The 21517-nt window shown below is 34.3% G+C and overlaps 3 protein-coding genes across 3 annotated transcripts; 1 reads left to right on the top strand and 2 right to left on the bottom strand.

Annotated features, from left to right (window-relative positions):
- Nucleotides 1-2959: 2959 nt before the first annotated feature.
- LOC114180566 (uncharacterized) lies at nucleotides 2960-4012 on the bottom strand. The gene has a single exon (XM_028066874.1). It carries the CDS (start codon nucleotides 4010-4012, stop codon nucleotides 2960-2962), a length of 1053 nt encoding a protein of 350 aa, XP_027922675.1.
- A 63-nt stretch (nucleotides 4013-4075) lies between these two features.
- On the bottom strand, nucleotides 4076-5077 carry LOC146886933 (uncharacterized). Its single transcript, XM_085671943.1, has one exon. The coding sequence runs from the start codon at nucleotides 5075-5077 to the stop codon at nucleotides 4076-4078; it is 1002 nt and encodes a 333-aa protein (XP_085528069.1).
- Nucleotides 5078-6039: 962 nt separating this feature from the next.
- Nucleotides 6040-21264, top strand: LOC114181813 (cationic amino acid transporter 2, vacuolar-like). Its single transcript, XM_028068385.2, has 14 exons — nucleotides 6040-6553; nucleotides 7013-7214; nucleotides 7713-7797; nucleotides 8065-8205; nucleotides 8337-8455; nucleotides 8546-8642; nucleotides 10769-10941; nucleotides 11559-11625; nucleotides 15361-15519; nucleotides 15658-15922; nucleotides 16060-16165; nucleotides 16330-16442; nucleotides 19047-19122; nucleotides 20937-21264. Exons 1-14 carry the CDS (start codon nucleotides 6397-6399, stop codon nucleotides 21064-21066), a joined length of 1890 nt encoding a protein of 629 aa, XP_027924186.2. The 5' UTR covers nucleotides 6040-6396; the 3' UTR covers nucleotides 21067-21264.
- The last annotated feature ends 253 nt before the right edge of the window (nucleotides 21265-21517 follow it).

Here is a 21517-nt window from a genome sequence, read left to right as displayed (position 1 = left end):
CGACCCAGGCCGCTTACTTGTGGTAAGGGTGGGGAACTTAAACGATTTAAAATTAAGTTGAGAGTGTTCGACCCAGGTTGCTTACTCTTGGTAAGCGTGGGGAACTTAAACGATTTCAAATTAAGTTAAGGGTGTTCGACTCAGGTCGCTTACTTGTGGTAAAGGTGGGGAACTTAAACGATTTCAAATTAAGTTAAGGGTGTTCGACCCAAGCCGCTTACTTATGGTAAGGGTGGGGAACTTAATAACAATGTAAAGGATGGATGAAGAAGTGAGTGTGTAATCAAGAACCCTTTGCTTTATTCATAATTTTTGGGTTGTCTCGTTAAAAACTCCTTGGCCAAAACCCTCCTTAGGGAAAAATGCCAGGTGAGGAAAGAGAGTACACCCAGGGTTACAAGTATTCGGTACAGTATGTATTCTAACTGAAGTAATATTTGAGACGGGACACGTTCCATGTGTTTGGTATTTCTTCGCCTGTTAACTTTTCAAGCTTGTAAGCGCCACCCCCGGCATCCTCGCGTATTTGGTACGGGTCATCCTAATTGATAGAGAATTTGCCATCATTCTTTCTCGCGCTGCTGGCCATTCTCCAAACTAGGTCTCCTCTGGCGAATGATCACGGGCATAAGATCGCGTTATATTTTCTGACTGCCCTCTGTTTAGCTGCTAAGTTGAGTATTTGACCTTTGTCTCTTAATTCAAATAGGAGGTCGAGGTGGGTGTACATGTTTTGGTGGTTTTGTTATGGGTCGTATAGTTTTCGGCGTAGAGATGGTTCGCCAATTTCTATCGGTATCATAGCCTCTGCACCATATACTAGGCTGAAAAAGGGATTCGTTTATTTCTGATTGGGGGGTACATATGTAGGCCCATAGTATTTCCATTAATTCTTCTGGTCATCGGCCTTTGGCGCTATCCAAGCGTTTGCGCAACTCTACTAGTATGACTTTGTTGGCTGCTTCGGCCTGCTCAATGGTTTGCAGATGTTCGACAGAGCTGGTTACATGTTTAATGTCAAGGTCGGTGTAGAACTTAGCAAGTTCTTTGTCTACGAATTGTCGGTCATTGTCGGTTATGATCATGTGTGGGACGCCATATCGGCATATGATATCTTTCCAGACGAACTGCTGGACTTGTTGGGCTGTAATGGTGGCTAGTGGTTTGGCTTCTATCCATTTGGTGAAGTAGTTGATGGCTACTATAAGGAATTTTACTTGGCCTTTGCCTGGGGAAAAGGGGCTGAGGATGTCCATTCCCCATTTTGCGAAGGGCCATGGGTAGAGTATGGAGTGGAGCTGTTCCTGCTTTTGATGGATGAGGTTGCCATGCTTCTAGCAAGGTATGCACTTTTTGACAAAGGTGTGGCAGTCTGCCTCCATGGTTGGCCAAAAGTAGCTGGCGCGAAGGATTCTGGTGGTCATCGTTCATGCGTCGAAGTGATATCCACATATGCCTTCGTGCAATTCTTTTATTATGTATTGGGCTTGTTCGACTGTGACACATTTGAGGAGTGGTTGGCTGTATCCCCGCTTGTATAAGTCATCTCTTATTATTGTGTACCTGGCGGCTTTAGCCAGCCAACTCTTGTTAGCATCAAGTTGGGGGTTACTAGTTCGGAGATACTAGATATAGGGAGTTGTCCAATTGTCGGTTTGGTTCTGGGTTAGGTTAAGGCATGTGTTTGTTGTGAATGGTGCGGATAGTGTTTGTTGTAAAAGGGATTTATGTCGACTTTTTAGCTTAGTGTTGGCTAGTTTAGATAATATGTCGGCCCTAACATTCTCAGTTATGGGGATGTGTTGGATGCATACGCGTTCAAAGGCAAATTGAATGACATTTCAGACTAGGTGATAATATTGCAGGACAGTAGGGTCTTTAATCTAGAATACGTCGTTTAAATGGCCCACTGTGAGTTTAGAATCAATTTTGCACGTGAGTATTTTGACGCTGACTTCACGGGCGAGGGATAAGCCGGCGAGGATGGCTTCATATTCGACTGGATTGTTGGAGGTCTTGAAGGCAAAATGGAGGGATTTTTCGATGAGGATGTTGTTGGGGCCTTCAAGTACAATACCGACACCTGCCCCCTTCGGATTCGAAGAACCATCAACATAAAGTGTCCATTGGTCTTCTTCGGGGGGTGTTGGAGGTCGTTGACGAAATCGAGGAGGCATTGAGCTTTGATGGGGTCGTGAGGTTCATAGCGGATGTTGAACTCGGATAATTCTACGGCCCAGGACGACATGCGACCGACAAGGTCGGGCTTTTGGAGTATCTTCTAGATGGGGTAATCAGTTTTGACGATGATGTTGTGGTTTTGGAAATAGGGACGTAGGCATCGCGCTGCATCTACTAGGATAGGGTCAGTTTCTCCACCATTTGGTATTTGGTTTTTGGATCCTGTAAGGTACGACTGACGAAGTATACAGGGTGTTGAGTGCCCTTGACAACTTGAACTAGTGTGGCGCTTACGGTGTAATCCGTGGCGGTGATGTAGACAAGGAGGGGTTGATGATCGTTCGGCTTATGGAGGATAGGTGGTGATGTTAAAGTATTTTTGAGGTTTTTGAAAACTCGCTCACATTCGTCGTTCCAAGAGAACCTCACAGATTTTTTGAGTAGTTGAATGATGGACTGGGTTTGCTCGGCTAACTTGGGTAGGAAGCGGGATATGGCGGTTAGACGGTCGATGAGGTGTTGTACCTCTTTGACATTGTTGGGGCTTTGCATCTCAATGATGCCATTGCATTTTTCGGGGTTTGCTTCTATACCGCGTTGTGTCAGCATGAAGCCAAGGAATTTACCACGATCGACACCGAAGACGCATGTTTTGGGGTTGAGGCGGAGGTTGTATTGTCGTAACGTGAAAAACACTAGGATAAATCTTGAGTGTGCTAGTGATGACTCGAGGATTTGACAACCATGTTGTCAACGTATACTTCGACACATTTGCCCATTATATGGTGAAGACTTTATCCATCAACCGTTGATAAGTTGCTCCTACGTTTTTTAGGCCGAACGACATAACTTTATAACAATAGTTGGCATCGTCTGTGATGAAGGCGGTCTTGTTCATATCAGTTATGGCCATTGGGATCTGATTGTATCTGGAATAAGTATCTAAGAAACTGAGGACCGTGTTGCCAGCGGCACCGTCAACTAGCCAGTCAATATTGGGTAAGGGGTAGGCGTCCCTAGGGCAGGCCTTGTTGAGATCTCTATAATCAACACGCATTCGCCATTTACCGTTAGCTTTTTTTACCAGAACTACATTGGGGAGCCAGGTGGTGTAGTGGGCTTCTTCGATGAATCCTGCGTTGAGTAACTTGTTGGCTTCGATCTTTACTACTAGTCGACGTTCTTCACCAAGCTTCCATTTTTTCTGAGAGACATATCTAGCTTCTTTGTAAACAGAGAGTTTGTGGACCGCGACGTGAGGGTCAACACCGGGTAAGTCAGCGACAGACCAGGAAAAGAGGTCGGTGTTGCTGATGAGAGTGGGTGTAAGCATTTCACGTTGGTCGTGTTGAAGACCGGTGCCCAACTTGAGGGTGCGTCCATTAGGGAGTTCCAATGGTATGGTTTCATCAACATGCTCGAGGCGTGCATCATGACCTACTCTAGGGTCCAAATCATCTCCAGATAAGGCTATGCCAGAGCCGGGTGGATGTTCAATATGGTTTGTTTGAAGGATGGGTAGTTGTGGACGTAGGCTGGCCATGTAGCATTCTCGCGCGAGCCGTTGGTCGCCGTGGATGGTGAGGATGTCGCCGGATGGGGAGGGAAATTTCATGGCCAGATGAGGTGTAGATACGATTGCGCCTAAAGTATTGAGGGACAGTCGGCCGAGGAGTACATTGTATGACGTGGGCGCGTCTACAACAAGAAAACGAATGGGGATTGTTTTGGTTTGATTGCTATCACGAAAGACGGTGTAGAGGTTGATGTAGCCGCGAGTGGAGACCTTCTCCCCGGAGAAGCCGTATATGGATTCATCGTAGGGAACCATGACAGTGGTTGGAAGCTGTAGTTTTTGGTATGTCGTCTAATATAGTATGTCGACTAAACTGCCTTAGTCAATAAGAACTTTCTTGACTGCATAGTTTTCCAGTTCGACCGTGATGACCAGGGGGTCATCTTGCTGGTGATCAACACCATGGAAGTCATCATCCGTGAAGGTGATGGGAGGCATGTAGAGTCTGTGGTGGGAATGGGTTATGTGGTTGATAGACTGGAGGTGGCGAAGATGTTTCTTTTTGGCCGAGGAGGTGGAGCCTCCACTAGCGAAGCCGCCAGAGATAGTGTTAATGGTGTCGCGTAGTGGGGGATCGGTTGGGGCAGCATCTGTGCGGGCAGGTTGGGGGTCATGGCTAGTGGATTGGTGAGGACGTCTGTCGCGGCGAAAGTCCCGAGAAGGATATCGGTGATCAGATCGTGAAGGATGTGGGTGGTCGTCTCTGCGGATGAAGCAGCGGAAATGGCCAACACGAACCAATTCTTCTATCTTATCTTGGAGTGCTTTACATTCGTCTGTAGTATGGCCATTGTTACGGTGATAGCGGCAGTATTTGGTCATGTCAGCGTTGGGAGGATTGGATGTTTTGCAAGGTGGTGGGATGAGGTCGGCTTGTAGAGCTTCATCGAGAAGGCGGGATATAGGGACGCTCAGGGGTGCATATCTGGTGAAGTGAGGTTGTCGAGGTTCTCTAGGTCTAGGGTCGGGCTGTGAAGGGGGTTTGGGGGGGGTGGCAGCGAAGGGTGTGTAGTCGTTGTAGAACTTTGTATGGAGGGTTTGCATCTCTTCCATGCAGATGTAGTCTGTAGCGTGGAGCTTCAGTTCGAGCATGGATGCGGGTGGGTGTAGGTAGACGTTGTTGGCGAAGGGGCCGGGTTTGAGGGTGAGCGCCATACATTGCAGTATCATCTCTTGGTTAAGGTGTGGTGTGCGGAGGGCGGCCTTGCTGAAGCGGTCAATGAAAGTTTGCAGCGTCTCGTCTTGTTCCTGTCTGACGCCGAGGAGAGAGAGGGTTGTGGTTTGATGTGGGCGGCTGCCGACGAAGTGAGTAGTGAACATGTGGGAGAGGGTGTCGAAACAGTCGATGGAGTATGGGGGTAGAGTGGTAAACCATTCGAGGGCGGGGCCTTTAAGGGTGGTTGGAAAGGCTTTGCAGAAAACGGCATCGTGAGAAGTGTAAAGGGCGACGTGTGTTATGTATACTTTGAGGTGTAACGGTCCAGCGTGAAAGGTTCCCACTGGACAGGGAGAGGGGTATTGGCGATGAAATCGGTAAAAGGGTGGTTGTGCTTGGGTTGTTGGGGGTCGTTCGATTTTCTTAAGTTAGCGGCTTAGGCTGCTTACTATTGATTGTTCGACATACATGATGATCGTTTGCGTCCTTGAGGGACTATGTAGGCGGATCTCATGGTTGTAGTCAGGTTAGGCCGCCTAGGTGTAGTACACCTTTCATTAAATTTTTATACAAACCATTATTATAATAATAAATTATTAATTTTGTTCTAAGTTAAATTCCAAAACCCAAATTAATACCCAACTTTTTCTATAATTTTTTTCTCTTCTCCCAAACTAAACTAAAACCAATTCAATATTTTTAATTATTTATTTCAATTATAATTATGTCCTTTTTTTTGCATTTTTCCTTCTCCTCTTATTTTCAGTTTAAAAAATTAAACATATCTAAAAGAAATTCAACTCAACGTGGGAACCTCTATTTCATGTTAGGTACTCAGCTTTCACGAAATAATGTTGACAGAGTCTATTTTAACACGTTTTCTTAGAAAAATGTATATTTGCCGAAAAACATCTAAGTTTTTGTTTTCTATAAAATTTATGTTAGATATTATGCTCCTTAGAAAATGTTAGCTATGTTGAGCAAAAACTTCTTGCATTGCATCACTTTTGTTTACTGTTTATTAAATGTGTTTTTCATGCATTATTGAAAAATGCATAAATGGAAAAATATAAAAGCCATATAAAAAAAAAAGGTCAAATTGTAATCTTAAATAAGACGATAACAGTTCGAACATGGTAGCTGAGGAACATATGATGCTTGCAATTCTCAAACAAGCAATTAATAAAATCATCACACCAACAATTTGCAGAGAAAGAAAACTAAGAAGCTTTCAACCATAAGCAACCGTCCCTGATTACCACTTAGAACAACTCATCCATATAACCACAGTAAGGAAAAAGGAGAATCGAATTTTCTCTTTTTCTCTCTTTCTCTCACTCAACTCAACCACCATAACCAAACTGTTGAACCAAAATCCCGAATAAACTCATTTTTCAACTGAAAGAATCTTTCTTTGCTATACTAAACATCGTTGTGTGGCTTGTTGAACCAAAAAAATAAGGTAAAGAAAAGAAAAGTTTTGATGGGGATTTGGGCTGATTCAAAAGGGGGTGGTGGAAACGGAGGAAAGAATCCATGGAGTTTTCTAACCAGGAGGAAAAGGGTGGATTCTGCAGTTGAGAGCAATTCCCACGGTCAACTTGCCAGGGAGTTAACCGTGCCACATCTCATGGCAATTGGTAGTTCAACTTTTTCTTCCCTTCTCGTTCTTTCTGGTGTTTTATTTTATTTTCAATCACGTTTTTCATCTGGGTATGATTGTGACAAGGTTTTAAATTGACGATCTTTCATATTCTGAGAAATTGGTTTTGTTGGGGATGGCAGATGCCCAAAAACCTTAAAGTTGCAGCTCAAATCAGACTTTCTAACAGTTTTTTATAACTTGGGGTTGTGGATCCGCTCATGTCTTAGTTTCAAGCTTGAAGTTTCAACTTCACAAACCCAGAATTTTAGTGTTTTCTTTTTTAATTCTGGCTGAGTGCTTTTTGCACAAAAAAAGAGAGTATAAATGAACTGTTTTGTTTTCTTCAATATTTTAATCTTTAAATACAGACGAACTGAACTAATATGCTATTGTTATTTAATTTGGCCATAAACTGTTTTTGCAATATTTTAATTTCTTTGGTGGTTTGACTCAGGTGTTGGTGCAACAATTGGTGCTGGTGTTTATGTGCTGGTTGGAACTGTGGCTCGAGAACACTCTGGACCTGCTTTACCACTCTCTTTTCTGGTGGCTGGTTTTGCTGCTGCGCTTTCTGCTCTTTGCTATGCAGAGTTGGCTAGCCGTTGTCCTTCTGCTGGAAGTGCATATCACTACTCATACATATGTGTTGGAGAAGGGTATATGAGTCACCCTTATTAGTGCTTTTCTCCTAAAAATGTTTTTGAAAAAGCTTATTCAATTCAAACATCTCCTAGACATATTGAATATTAAAAAGTGACTTTAGTTCTAAATTATGATAATGGGCTGGCTTATGATAATACTGTTTTTCTGAGGTACTCAAGAGGGTTTGGATACTGTCCAGTGAAACCTCAATCGTTTAATCTAGAATAAGAGGGATACAATTTGAGTTATAAACAAGAAAGGAAACATAAGGATGTTTTCATATGAATAGGGTAGGACAAGTTTGTGTTCTTGTTCTGTTTTTAATATTGAACATGGAGCATTCTAGTTAGAATTGAGATTGTCTAAACTCTTTTTACATGTGTTCTTCTATACACAGAACTTGATAGTTTGAGGTTCTCTTATTTGACTAAGAGTAAAAAGTAAAAGGATTGCCGATTGAGGGTTTAGTATATTTTGATTGATAGAGAATGATTGATTACTTTGTTTTGAAGAGTTGCTTGGTTGATTGGTTGGGCCTTGATACTGGAATACACAATTGGTGGAGCTGCAGTTGCTCGTGGCATAACACCCAATTTGGTATGGTGTTGTTTCATCCTTTCTGTTCAGTTTTTGTTTCTTTAAGAGGGTGCTGATTGTACCATGTGTTTCCTTTTTAACCTTTTTTAAGAAAAAAGGAAAAAACTATGCTACAAGTTATGTTTTTGAGTGACCGAGTGCACATGAATAAGGTTTTTGTTCCGAGAGATTAGTTTAAATTAGTGTTTTCTGTTGATGTTTTCTTTGTAATGGTGTATGAATCATGTGATGCAATTGTTGATACAAAGTGGGTATTTCTCTGATTAGGCTGCACTTATTGGAGGAATGGAAAATTTGCCAAGCTTTCTGTCATGGCATAGCATTCCTGGGACTAATATTGTTGTTGACCCATGTTCAGCAATTGTAGTATTCATTATAACTGGACTTCTTTGTGCTGGGATCAAAGAGGTATATTTCCACCTAAAAGATCTCCAATAGTTTAGGAGTGTAGCTGAATGATAATATGTAAAACATATTTCTTTTCTTACTTACCATAACTTTTCTTTTAAATTGAATAAATGAATGGTTGATGTATGCAGAGCACAGTGGTGCAAAGTGTAGTGACAACGGTGAACATATTAGCATTGATTTTTGTGATTATTGCTGGAGGTTACTTAGGGTTCAAATCTGGATGGGTTGGATATGAGCTTCCCACAGGGTATACTATAAATAAATAGAACCATGTTTTTCATTTCCCTTTATTCCAGTTACTGAATGAGTGTTGAATAAATTGGTGTTGATGTAATAGGTACTTTCCCTTTGGGGTAGATGGAATGCTAGCTGGTTCTGCAACAGTGTTTTTCGCATATATAGGTTTCGATGCAGTGGCCAGCACCGCTGAAGAGGTATAGTTTAGTTCTTTCATTGTAAAACTAAGAAAGTGTTTGATATAAAATGATTTTAATGGGGTTGGAAAAGGAGGTTAGTTATGCTTTTAATGGAGTTGGAAAAGTGGGTTAGTTATTTTGGTTTTTAGTTTTCTTTCAAAAAACTAACATTTCCTAAAATAAGAGTTTTTGAAAGTGGGTTTTAAGTCGAGTTTCTTACCAAAGAAAAAACATGAAAAATTGGAGAGCAGTTTCGCATATCCCATGGAGTAATGAAATGCCTATTTGTCTCTATCTTCTTCACTTCAATATTTTTGTTTCAAATTCACTGTGGGAACACCTTACCACTTTTAGGAGCTGCCTTAGGCACCCATTGTTCTGTCGGGCCAATGGAAATTATTGGTTTTTGTTTTCGTTCTTGGTAAAATGTATTTTTAAATACAAATTTTGTATTTTGAATAATACAATATGAAATGCATTTTTTATTCAATTTTTCAGAATGTGCAATCTAAAATAAAAAATTACGATTCAAAATATTAAATTTGTTTTCCAGAATGTACAATCTGAAATCCAGATAGTATTCCAGAATGCATTGTGAATTGTACATTCTTAAATACGAAATTTATATTTCATATCTTATAATTTAGAATGTATTTTTTATTTTATATTCTAGAACATTTGCATTTCAGAGTGTATATTTTGTAGAATATGCATTTTGAACTAAAAATGAAAATCTAAACTAGAGGGTAAAAGTGAAAATTTTTAAATGTATGGGGTGCAGTTTGACATTATGGACGTGCAGGAAGAAGCTATCAAAAGTGGAAAGCAAAAATAAAAATTTCCCTGAATTTATTTTAGCTTTTTTTTAAATAGTTTAATATGGTAATAAGTTACATATTTTAATAAATATAACGCATTATTATTTTTATTTCTAAAAAGGTTATATTATGAATAATTCATGGAATACTTTTCACCCATAGAAGGTACAGTCATTCTTAAAATTTATTATTTCAAGAATCATAATTCTAAAAAAGTAAATTTCAACCAAACGTTGTCTTATGTTAAAACGTATGAGATGAATGTTGCTGAAATCTGTGTCACGGATAGACCAATGTTCTGAATATGTATAAAACATAAGAAATTTTACTAAGAACATTTTCAATGCATAAATATTGATCGATTTGTTTGAATGATATTTTAGTTAGGTCGTACTCCATCTCAAGTTTGATTGTTTTTATTATTATTTTCCTCTATATAAACATTTAACTAATTGTTTAGATGGTTTCATCGCACATTTCAATAATAATGTTAAATTTAAGAATAATGTTTGAGATTACTTTGTTTATTGTTTAAGATTGATTTACGATTGAGTTATGTAAGCAATGTCGTGTAGACTTCAATAATAAAAAATATCATTGAACACTTATTTTTGAAATGAATGATAGTCATAAAAGAGTGTCCCAAATGTTTGATAAAATGAGTTTGTATATTAGTAATAAAAAAATGAAAATAAATATTTTGCATTTGATGTTTTATGGTTCTTAGTAAGACTTTCTTCACTCTTTTGGATAAAAAGTGTCTATCATTCTTTACAAAGACTTCGTCTAAGTAGTATGTTCATTTAGTCTTTTTTTTTTTTCATTGTTCAAATGCTTGAACATGGTTAATTTATACATTTTAAGTAATTTAATTAAACATCTAAAATATAATATTATTTATTATTATCAAAATTCTAAATATTTTGAGCAAAACTTTCAAAAGTAGACTTGTTTCAACCTATGTGATTTTTTTTATCTATACCTTAACTTCTCTAAATCAACATTTCTTTTACACATGCCAAAATTCTTTCTTTTACCTATAACAGTACAAATTGTTTATTATTCAAAATAGTAATTAATATCTTCATAATCTCAAACAATGTACAAATATATTTCCCTTCTAAAATGATTTCCAAAGTAGTACTGCTACTTGATTAATAAACTTAGTCTCTTTCACTTCTTGAAGTTACTCTAAATATTATGTTAAAATCTTTTTTTTTGTAAAGAAAACAATACAAAAAAATGCATCTAAATGTTTAATGTTATTAATGCATGATTGTTATTTTATTTGCTATTACATCTTTAATAATGTTTAGTTATGAACAGGTGAAAAATCCTCAAAGAGATTTGCCACTTGGTATTGGTGCTTCTTTGTTTCTATGTTGTGGATTGTACATGTTGGTATCCATTGTTATAGTAGGTTTGGTGCCTTATTATGCCATCGATGCTGACACACCAATATCATCAGCATTTGCGGACAATGGAATGCAATGGGCAGCGTAAGTACTTCAAGTTTAAGCAACTCAAAATAATTATATGATTTTCTTTTATTTTTTTTTGTTGAACTAGCACATATGCTAATAAAAGTACTCCTCAAAAATAGAATATAGGAGTGTTTTTTGAATCGGTTACTCTAAAACCCGATTCAATTCAATTTAATTAAATTAGGTTGAATCTCATTTACTATTAGATTAATCTCAATCCAACTCAAATTAATCCACCCTTATAGGAATTAAGTTATATATTTAATATGGATGGTTCAAGACTTGATTCAAGAGTCACTTTTATACTTTTATACTTGTATTATGAATAAATTGTGTTATGTTTTTCTTTTCATTTTTTAAATTAGTTTGAATCAACTTATTATGAATTAACTTTTATGATTTGATTTACTGTCTTAGTTGAAGTCTTAAATTAATTTTTATAAATATTATTTTATTTTTTAATTAAATTGATACTTAAAAGTTATAATTTTTAATAAAAGAGATATTTTGAAATCTTGATCTAATTGACTCGATTTAACCCGTTTTAGAAAAAAATATAGTAACTATTTTAAAATTTATAATTGCATCATTTTGATTTCGAGTGTCACACTTTTGGAAATTATGGTTTACAGGTATGTTATAAACGCTGGGGCTTTCACAGCTTTATGTGCATCTTTATTGGGTGGGATATTACCTCAGGTAAACAAATTCATTTATGCTTGTATTTAATTTTGAAGTCCCTCAATATATATATATATATATATACTTTGACATAAAATATCAATCACCTTTATTAGAGAGATTTTTTTAATTAAATTATAATTTATTATTTTCCTTGTAAAATAATATTTTTTATATACAGATGGTAAAATGGAGCTGTTTTGTTTTATCTGTCAAAAATAAGTAGGTAGGACTAACCCTAAAACAAGATGTATTTTTCTGATTTATAGATATAAATATTAAAAATATATTTTTAAATTTTTAATTAAGAAATCCATCATATCTCATCTTTAACCTACCGGTTGCTTGAGTGGCATCTATAAGTAATTCAACTCAATTTTTAATAAAAAGCATTTTATCTTACTTTATTACATGAGAATGGGCCCTACTGTACAAGCTGTTGGTAACAAAACGTTACGAGTATCCACATGGGATCGCAGTGTAAGCGACAAAAGTCAGTTTGTTGCGAGAGTGGTCCCACATTTATTTGATTGGGAAAAACTGAATATTTGAAAAATAAAAAGATTTTTTCCCATAATCTAATTTGAAAAAAAAAAATTTAAATTCTGAATCGTGAATAAGAAATAATATTTTTTTTGACTTTTTCTGTTGTATTTAATTATATGATTTCTTCTTCAGTTGGATCTTTTACTTTTGTCTTCATTATCTTTTTCTTCTCAGCTATTATTATTATTATTTTTCTCTGACCACATTTTTATAAGATATTACATATCTGAGTTGGCTTAATTATTATCCTTTTGCATTTTTTAATGAAAAAAATGGAAACAGTCAGATACACATTTATCCATATGGAACCTAATAGGCTAGGTTAGTATTTTTATGTATAATAAATATGTTCTTAATGTATCTCACCTGCTAATAAGAGGTGGATTGTTTGTTGGTACCGCCTGTTTTTTTTTTTTTTTATCTTATTTTTATAAATTAAAAAAAAAAAAAAATGTATTCCCTAAAAACCTGTCTTCTTTCTTAGTTCCTTATTAAGAGAATAAAATTATATTTTATTAAATTTGAAAACTAAAATAAAACTTTTTAAATTTGAGGGACTTAAATATGATTTGTCACAGACTAAACTAAAAATAAACCTTGAGGAACTTAAATTTGAAAACTAAAGTAAACCTTTTGCTAAAAATATAATTAAACTAAATAAAAAAGTATTAGGACCAATAGTGTTAATAAGTCTTTTTAAATTGATAAAATAAAATATATTTGTTACAAATTAAATCCAAATAGTATATATTATTCGAAAACTATTATTGTTATTTCATTTAAAAAGATAGTATGATATGCCACTTTTTTTTGTTTACTGTTATAGGCCACTTCTTAATTTTATTGACCTGAGTGGATTATTAGATTTTTTTTTCCATACTAAACCTTTTGACTGTGATTATAATATCTTTTGTGAAAGATTAAATTTTTATCATATTTTTTATAATTTTGCCTATTGTTTGTAATTGAAATTATATTTTTTGAGAACCAAATTTTTAACATTTATTTTCAGTTTTATAGATTTATATATTTATTTATAATAAATTAATTTATTAAAAATTATAATTATTTACAAACTCGTATGAATATAAATTTAAAAAGGATATTTAATTTAATATTTATAAATTAATCGAGAATAAAAGATTTGACGAGTGATTATAATAAATAAGAAAATTTAAATATATTATAATTATAATAATTGAAAAATTATAATAATAAAATATTACAATTATGATTTTTTTATAAAATTAATTTTGATAAATGTATCTTTATTCGGTTAAAATAATTTATATAATTGTTTTTGTGTAATAAGGCAGAAAAAGAAAATTAAATTTTAACTTTATAAAAAGGCATTTGCCTAATTCAAATCAATTCCCTTAACTCATCTCCTTCATTTTTTCAAATTATTAACTTTGATTTAAATAATTAATAACTTCAACAAATAATTATCTAATTCGAATTTGAATTTGAATTTTATACCTTTTGTGTTTTAAAACTTTTATAAAACTATATTAAGAATTTTTATATTTTGCTATATTTTTAATTTATATATTTTTCTAAATAGATATATTTTAAATTCTATACTCTTTAATAGTTTCTTTAAATGATTCTTTTATAAATAAACCTCAATGTTTTACATTCATATTACTAATTTTTAACTTTACACTAAATTTCTTCTCAATATTTCACCAAGAAAAATATTATTATTTAATTTTATTTTTCTAATTTATTACACAAAAAATATTATATAAATTATTTTAGCCAAATAAATATATATTCATCAAAATTAGTTTTACAAATAGAACTATAATTACAATATTTTACTATGATAACTTTTTATTACCATAATTATATTATATTTAAATTATCTTATTTATTATAATCATTCGTCAAATTTTTTATTTTTAATTAATTTATAAATGTTAAATTAAATATATTTTTTTAAATTTATATTCACACGGAATATGTAAATTATAAATTTTTAATAAAGTAGTTTATTAGAATTAAATATACAAATCTATAAAACTAGGAAAACTGTTGTTAAGAATTTGTTCATCAAGAAACATAATTCCAATAAAAAACTATATGTAAAATTAGAAAAAATATGATGAGAATTTAAAATTTTTGCAAAAACATTGTACTTGAGAATTAAATAAGTCTAATTTCGCAAAAAGATTCTGTGATAGTACTCAACTCAATAAAATTCAAAATTAGTTTATAACAATACAAAAGTTATGATACAAAACATTGTACAATTATTTTCATTGACACGTATTCGTTCTGCAATGCCACATCACTGATTTGTTAATGACGTTTCTGGAAACTTAACGGGATGGACCACATTGATGTAAATTAACTAATTTGGGTACTAAATAGATGCAAAGTTAAAAGCGGGTACCATTTAGACACATTGGAACGAAACTGGGTATGTTGTGACTAATTATAGCTAAATGTTATCATACGCTTAATAATGTTAGGTAAATTAGATGTCCTGATCAAGGGTGATTTAATAGATTTTTTTCTAATTTTTAAAGACCTCTTAAGGATAAAACTGTCCAGACTCTAAATAAATAATCTTATATTTAATAATTGACTTTATCAATTTTTAAAAATATTATGTACCAATTATATGGTTACAAAAATGGTTAAACATGTTTGTAGTCCTATGCGAAATTGAAATTCATTTCTATCCCAAATTTTGATATATGTTGGCCACCAAACTTTAAAATAATGGATGTAATTCTTTTAATCTAACAACATTAATTTTTTTTTACGTGTTAAATGGTGTTTCAGGTTGACATTTGTCAAACAGTATAATAAGCTCAAATGTCATGAAATATTGTTTAACACAAAAAAACATTTAACGCAATTAGGTAAGAATAAGTTATTTGTAGAGTTTTAATATCAGACTGTATCATAGTTTAGAACAAAGACAATTCTAAATTTACGTCAAAGTTTAAGGACTAAAAATCTATTTAATCCAAAAAAATAATAGAAAATGTGATGTTAAACCCTATTAACATTTGCCTATATTAAAATGTTTATGCAGCAAAAGAACAAGATGGTGTAAAAGTTGAATTCAAATAGATGATAGCGTTCCAATTATTGAGATTGTGTATTGCAGTTATGATAGCTTTCCCCTTTTTCTCTTGAAGTTTTCTTTTTGTGAGGGAAAATTATGAATGTGTTTTGTTAAATGTGTTTCAGCCAAGAATATTGATGGCTATGGCTAGGGATGGGTTGCTGCCACCTTTTTTTTCTGACATAAACAGGCATAGCCAGGTTCCTGTTAAGAGCACAATAGTTACTGGTCTTGTTGCTGCAGTCTTGGCATTTTCAATGGAAGTTTCTGAATTGGCTGGGATGGTAAGTCTACTTTTGCAACATATGGAATTGTCAAACTAAATGAAGTTATTTAACAAACTAATTCATGGATTTCATAAATTTAAACGTTTCTGGAGGAAATAATTAAAATAATAAAATTTTGAAATTTGGCTGGTGTAGGTGAGTGTTGGTACACTTCTTGCATTCACAGGGGTGGCAATATCTGTGTTAATACTGAGATATATCCCACCAAATGAGATTCCATTGGCCCCTTCTGTGATGGAACCATTTGTTTCAGCATCAACAGGGTATAGTTGGAGCAGGTTGGAAGCAAATGAAGATATAAAGGCACATGCTGGTACTTCTCAGACCACAATACCTCTAGCTGTTAAAGAGGATGTACCAAATGATCCCCTTATTGCTAAAGATAGTATCATAGCCAAATGTGAGTAAAATTTTATCTAATATAACACTCTCTCTACCATACAAATTGTCCACATAATATGTGAAATTACTTGAAAAAAGGTTGAAGATTTTAAATTACGCAGTTTTTCTCCTTGCTCCTATTTGTTTGTGATGCAGATGTACATGAAGGTAATAGGAGAAATGTTATTGGATGGGCAATAGCATTCACATGCTTGGGGGTGTTTATCCTCACATTTGCAGCTTCAAATAAAACTATAATCAGGTTGGTTTTAGATGTTTCGGTTTTCATGCACACGTACATTGATAACGTCATGAAATTACTATGTAGGGTTTATTTGAGTTACCTTCTTTTGCAAACTCTTTTAGCCGAACACAGAAAAAATAAACTAAAATGTTTTGTAAGCATTTTATGTTTTGCATTAGCAGTTCTATTCGTTTTGCACTATGTGGAGTTGGTGGCACTCTTCTTCTGTCCGGTTTTGTCTTCCTTAACTTTATGGATCAAGATGATGCAAGGCACAACTTTGGCCATTCTGGAGGTATGGTTAACAATAAGCATCTCACGGTAATAAACTTAAATGTCTTGTGTGTGTTATCATTATCTTGTTCCTTTCCAATTAACCTACATGTCACATGGATCTTCGAGAATGATTAAGAACTTATGTTGTTCTAACTTATGAAATGAACTTTAAGTTTAACTTTCATATAAAAGATTTTATTAATATTGTATTAGGATTTTAAATAAGATTTCATCGGTCTAACATTATATAGGAATGAATTTGAAAAACAGTGTATAATAAACAAGATTCACACATCTAAATATTATCTTAACACGGTTTTCTTGCATTTTCTCTTGATTTTCTTATATGGAATGCTTGTATAGTTTATTAGTTTCGAATTTTTCTGATGTTTTCCTGATGAAAAACCAAAAGGTGAGCAAAATGTCTGGTTTAAATACCACACCAATAATTTATCATATTTTATATGGAATTCATAACCTTGTCACTCTTCTAAATACGTCGAACAACTTTATTATGTCACACATTGTAGGTGTAATGTCCCATTTAAATTATAACATAATTAAATGAAACATCACACATAATAATAAAAGGGCATTGTTATGGAGTGGGAATGTGACTCGTTACAGTTATCTAAAATACTTGGAACAGAAAATTGAGGTACACTATGATGCCATTAACAAAACAAAATAAGAGTTCAACAATATCCAAAATAAATGCTCAAAGAGCAAGGTAATACATGGGCTATAGCCCTAAAAGGAAAAATCTTGACGAAGCGGGATCCAACCCAAAATTAACTATGCAGCAGAATTTTCATCACCCTGATGACCACGAGTACATAAAAAGGGTAAGCTAAAGTAAAAAGGTTTTTATCATGCAATTGAATATACAATTCAAAAGTCATGAGTACATAAATCAACCAAGGATGTAATGACCGACAAACAAGACACTAAGACTCAATTATCCGGATACATATAATCAGTCGGATTCACTAGATGCTTGCACTTGTGGTGGCCTCTACTGTTCTGCAGAGCCATTGCCAATGTGTTTCACCCTACCACACACAAGGTTAGCCTTCAAACATCTAAGGCCATTATCCTGCCAAAGACTAGGGCCTCCTGCTACTCTCACCACGTGAGTTAGAACGCTCTACATGAGACTAACTGACTCTTTACAGTGTTAGGATGCAATCCTTACTTGAATCCTCACTAAATTATATAATGAGGCACCACCACGAACCTTCGTGGAATTACGTCCTAACCATGAGGCACCACCATGAGCTCCCACTAACAGGGGCCATGGAATTACATCCTGACCATGAGGCACCACCACGAAATCATCGTGAAATTACGTCCTGACCATGATGCATCACCATGAGATCTCACCAAGAGATTCATGGAATTACATCCTAAACCATACCAAAAAAATCATGTCTCACCCACCAACATAATATTATCATCCATACCAATCTGATGCCAATATATGTCACCAACCATCCCATCATGTTTCATATGTATAATCATACTATGCCCATCCATTCCAAACCACACAAACAAATCATGAATACATACTCACATGTTTCATACTTTAATTAAGGGAAATCCACTCAATCATACTCTCAATCCTCGAGAACAAGGAAGGAAATAGCATTAGCACATGCACCAGTCTCGCTCAAGCCGTGGCCCTCGCTCAGGCGAAAAGGACCTTTCACTCAAGCTACAGGCTCTCGCTTAGGCTTAAAAGAGAGACTCCCTCGCCTGAGCTGCTTCTGAAGCGAAACACATCAGGTTCCCACGAGTGCTCGCTTAGGCGAGCAACAACCTAAGCTAGCTTCTGCTATTCTCGCCTAGGCGAGACAAGCTCGCTTGGGCGAGAATATTTGTTCTCGCCACTGTTTCATGCATACAAACCAGATTCAAACCAAAAACATATACCATGCATTTTTCACACCATCAACAACACCATACAAATATTTAGGAACACAGAACAACCCAACAACAGGAAAAATAACATAAACATGAAACCCTAGCTTCCCTTACCTGGAGAGAGCTAGCAAAAAACTTCGACACCCCCAACCAGCTGAGCACAATAACTCTAGGAACAGATTCATGATCTGGAAAATACTGGCACTAATAGAAAACGAGATCACCAATGTGAGATGGAATGATTTTTGAGCTAGCGTGACCAAGAAAAGAACCAAACCTTAGCAGAGCTTCTGTTGAGGTAAAAAGTAATGAGTAAAGGCACTGATTTTGCAGAGTGGACATAAAATGAGGGGGTTAGGCTAGTTTAGGGGTTTTGGACACCCTATGGACCAGCCTTAAGCCCAACTGATTAGGATAAGCCCTTAAACATTGGGGCAAAATTAAAGTAGGCCTTACAGTAGGCCTTTCTTTAGCCAAACTCAAAATGAAATTAGGATTTATTTAAATACAAGAGAAAAAGTCATAAATAATTTATCCTACTCCATGTAGATCTGTTAATAGAATGTAGGAAGTTTTACGCTGAAGTTTCTATTGGAAGAAATATATTTAATGAATGTATATACTTTAAATTAAAATAAAAAAATGATTTTTTTTAACATTTTTATTGAGTTATCTAATATGTTTAGTGATCCATTTTCAGGTTTCATTTGCCCATTTGTGCCTTTGCTGCCAATAGCTTGCATACTTATCAACTCCTACTTACTAATTAATCTTGGGTAAGTATTTCATTTAGTTATGGAAATATATACATATATATATATATATATATATAGAGAGAGAGAGAGCGTGTTTGGATATACGTTAAATTGATGTAGAATTGATTTTCTAATACAGAATCAGTACGTGTTTGGTTTCCAAAATCAATTAAAGAGTAAAAAAATGACATTGAATGGAAAACAACTAATTCTTGCTTCTTTGTTGGAGAATTGATTCAATTGGAATCAATTCTCCAACGCTGAACCAAACACACTCATAATAGTTTAAGAAAAATGAGAGTCAAGTAATTTGAACTCAAATTTATTACAAACCTAGGCTTATTCAAATTCATTCATTGATGTAACTATTTGAATGTGGATGGATCTATCAACCATGGAAAAACCAAAACCCTTTGGAAGGAAAGAGTAAGCTTGCAAGACACTCCTTTGATTTAATAAAGAAAAGAAAAAAAAGCGAAAATGGATTAAAACTAAAATTGAAGATGAACATGTCACCTTTAAATAGAGTTTTACTAATGAATTAATAAACCATAATGAATTACTTGATCCTGATCTCTTTGAATTCTAGCTTATGCAATGATCTACATGCATTACATAATAGTTGCACTCATAGTCTCTATTGTTTAGTTATTACATTGCAATTAAATATGAACATAATTAAACACAAGTTATCGACATGCATAAATGAAAAAATTGTGTATGTTAATGAAATTAAATACCTTTACGGACACCCACATAAGCTCTTGTGATTTTGAGCTTGTGCCTGAGTGGGTCAGACGACTTTGCTTCCATTCTCATGGAAAAATGGTGGTGATGAGGGCTGAATTGCAATAACATGAAAAGTAGGTACAATTTAGGCTTTCTGCTTCTCTTTTATGATGTTTTTCTCAATATTTTTATAAGTCCCGTCGAGACAATAAGCTAAGGGTCTCATTGTGTGTTTAAATTGCATTCAAGCAATATTTATATATTATTTAATATATTTGATTGTAATATACATTGCAAAAGAAACTAAATTGTATTGATCTCTCGCTTCTCACCCTATTGGCTTTCAAGAAACTTTTGTCAAGTTTCTTTGTGAATCTTGTGTATTTAATACAATGATTTTAACCTAGATAAAGTCATGGTTAGTTTTTTTTTTTTTTTTTTTGACTTAAGTGGATGAAATTTCGTTGTGATAGAAGAAAGAACATTCCATCTCAACATCCTCCTATTAGGGATACCATAGTGTCCATACAACCACTATCACTACAAACTACAAGAAAATTATCAAATAACAACTAATTTAAAGATAAAAAATAATTAATCACTACAATGAAAATTTTAAATACCAATTTATAAATTAAAAATTGTTGATATATGAATCTATTACAAATAAAAAATTATAATTAATTTTTAAATTAGAGTCTAAATTAATCTCTACCATTAACTATCATTGTTTTAACATTCTAACTAAGGTCCTTCTGTGTTGATGTGCCAAATTACTTGATTCATCTTGAAATCTTCTTTTGGAAAGTTTTGATGTTATTGTACAAGATATGTAATTTTTTTGACAGCGCATGAGGTTATATTTTCAATATAATTAATGTTTAGATTTGTCATTATCAGTAATTATTTGTTGCTTTTTTCAACTATGGGTTTTTTTTATTATCTATTTAAGTTAAAATTTGGGGTGTTTACTTAATTCCTATCTCAAAGGGACCAATAGCATTCAATAGCATTCGGTAATTTACTTAATTTAAAACTTGTTAAACAAGATAGAATTGAAGCAGGCATTTTGAGAGTTATATAATTGTTTTGTATTATTGTTCCAGGGGTGCTACTTGGGCACGTGTTTCTATATGGCTGGCAATAGGAGTTGTAGTTTATGTATTTTATGGGCGAAGCCATAGCAGTCTGAAAGAGGCAGTTTATGTGCCAGCAACTCAAGCGCCTGATACTTAGTCTCCAGCAGCTTTAAATGGACCTTGCATGCAACTAGAACACTGCTCATTTACTAGGTGATTCAGTCACCAGGTATTTGTCACCACAAGGATGTACATAATATTGTAAGAAAACCAAAATTATTAGGAGATACAATCCTTGAAGTTAAAAGGTAAATTGTGATCAAATAAATAAAGTAAATAGAAATATATATATTTATATGGATGATTCATATAATGGGGGAAAAGTAATTAATACGAACCGGCTATACAGAATGAAACCGTTTGAAGAAAACTTGGTTTATCTTTATATGTGTGGAAAATTAGCATTACGTTAGATGTCAAGATTTATAAATCGTACCAAAGGCCATATGCAGAGAGCCAAAACATCAATTTATCGATGATGTAGGACCTCACCTAGGGGTGTCAAAACGTTTTTGGCCCGTTTTAAATGGGCCGGGCCGGGCCGGCCC

This window comes from Vigna unguiculata, chromosome 4 (genome assembly GCF_037176805.1).
Source record: "Vigna unguiculata cultivar grain cowpea cultivar isolate G323 ecotype 2 chromosome 4, ASM3717680v1, whole genome shotgun sequence".
Lineage (NCBI taxonomy): Eukaryota > Viridiplantae > Streptophyta > Magnoliopsida > Fabales > Fabaceae > Vigna > Vigna unguiculata.
The sequence above is the reverse complement of the archived record's forward strand: the minus strand, read 5'-3'. Positions and strand labels throughout refer to the sequence as shown.

Coding starts and splice junctions, on each gene's coding strand:
- LOC114180566 (XM_028066874.1), bottom strand. CDS start 4,012: ATGGTTCCCTACGATGAATCCATATACGGCTTCTCCGGGGAGAAGGTC.
- LOC146886933 (XM_085671943.1), bottom strand. CDS start 5,077: ATGTTCACTACTCACTTCGTCGGCAGCCGCCCACATCAAACCACAACC.
- LOC114181813 (XM_028068385.2), top strand. CDS start 6,397: ATGGGGATTTGGGCTGATTCAAAAGGGGGTGGTGGAAACGGAGGAAAG. Junction 10,942..11,558: donor AATGGAATGCAATGGGCAGC/GTAAGTACTTCA, acceptor TATGGTTTACAG/GTATGTTATAAACGCTGGGG. Junction 11,626..15,360: donor TGGGTGGGATATTACCTCAG/GTAAACAAATTC, acceptor AATGTGTTTCAG/CCAAGAATATTGATGGCTAT.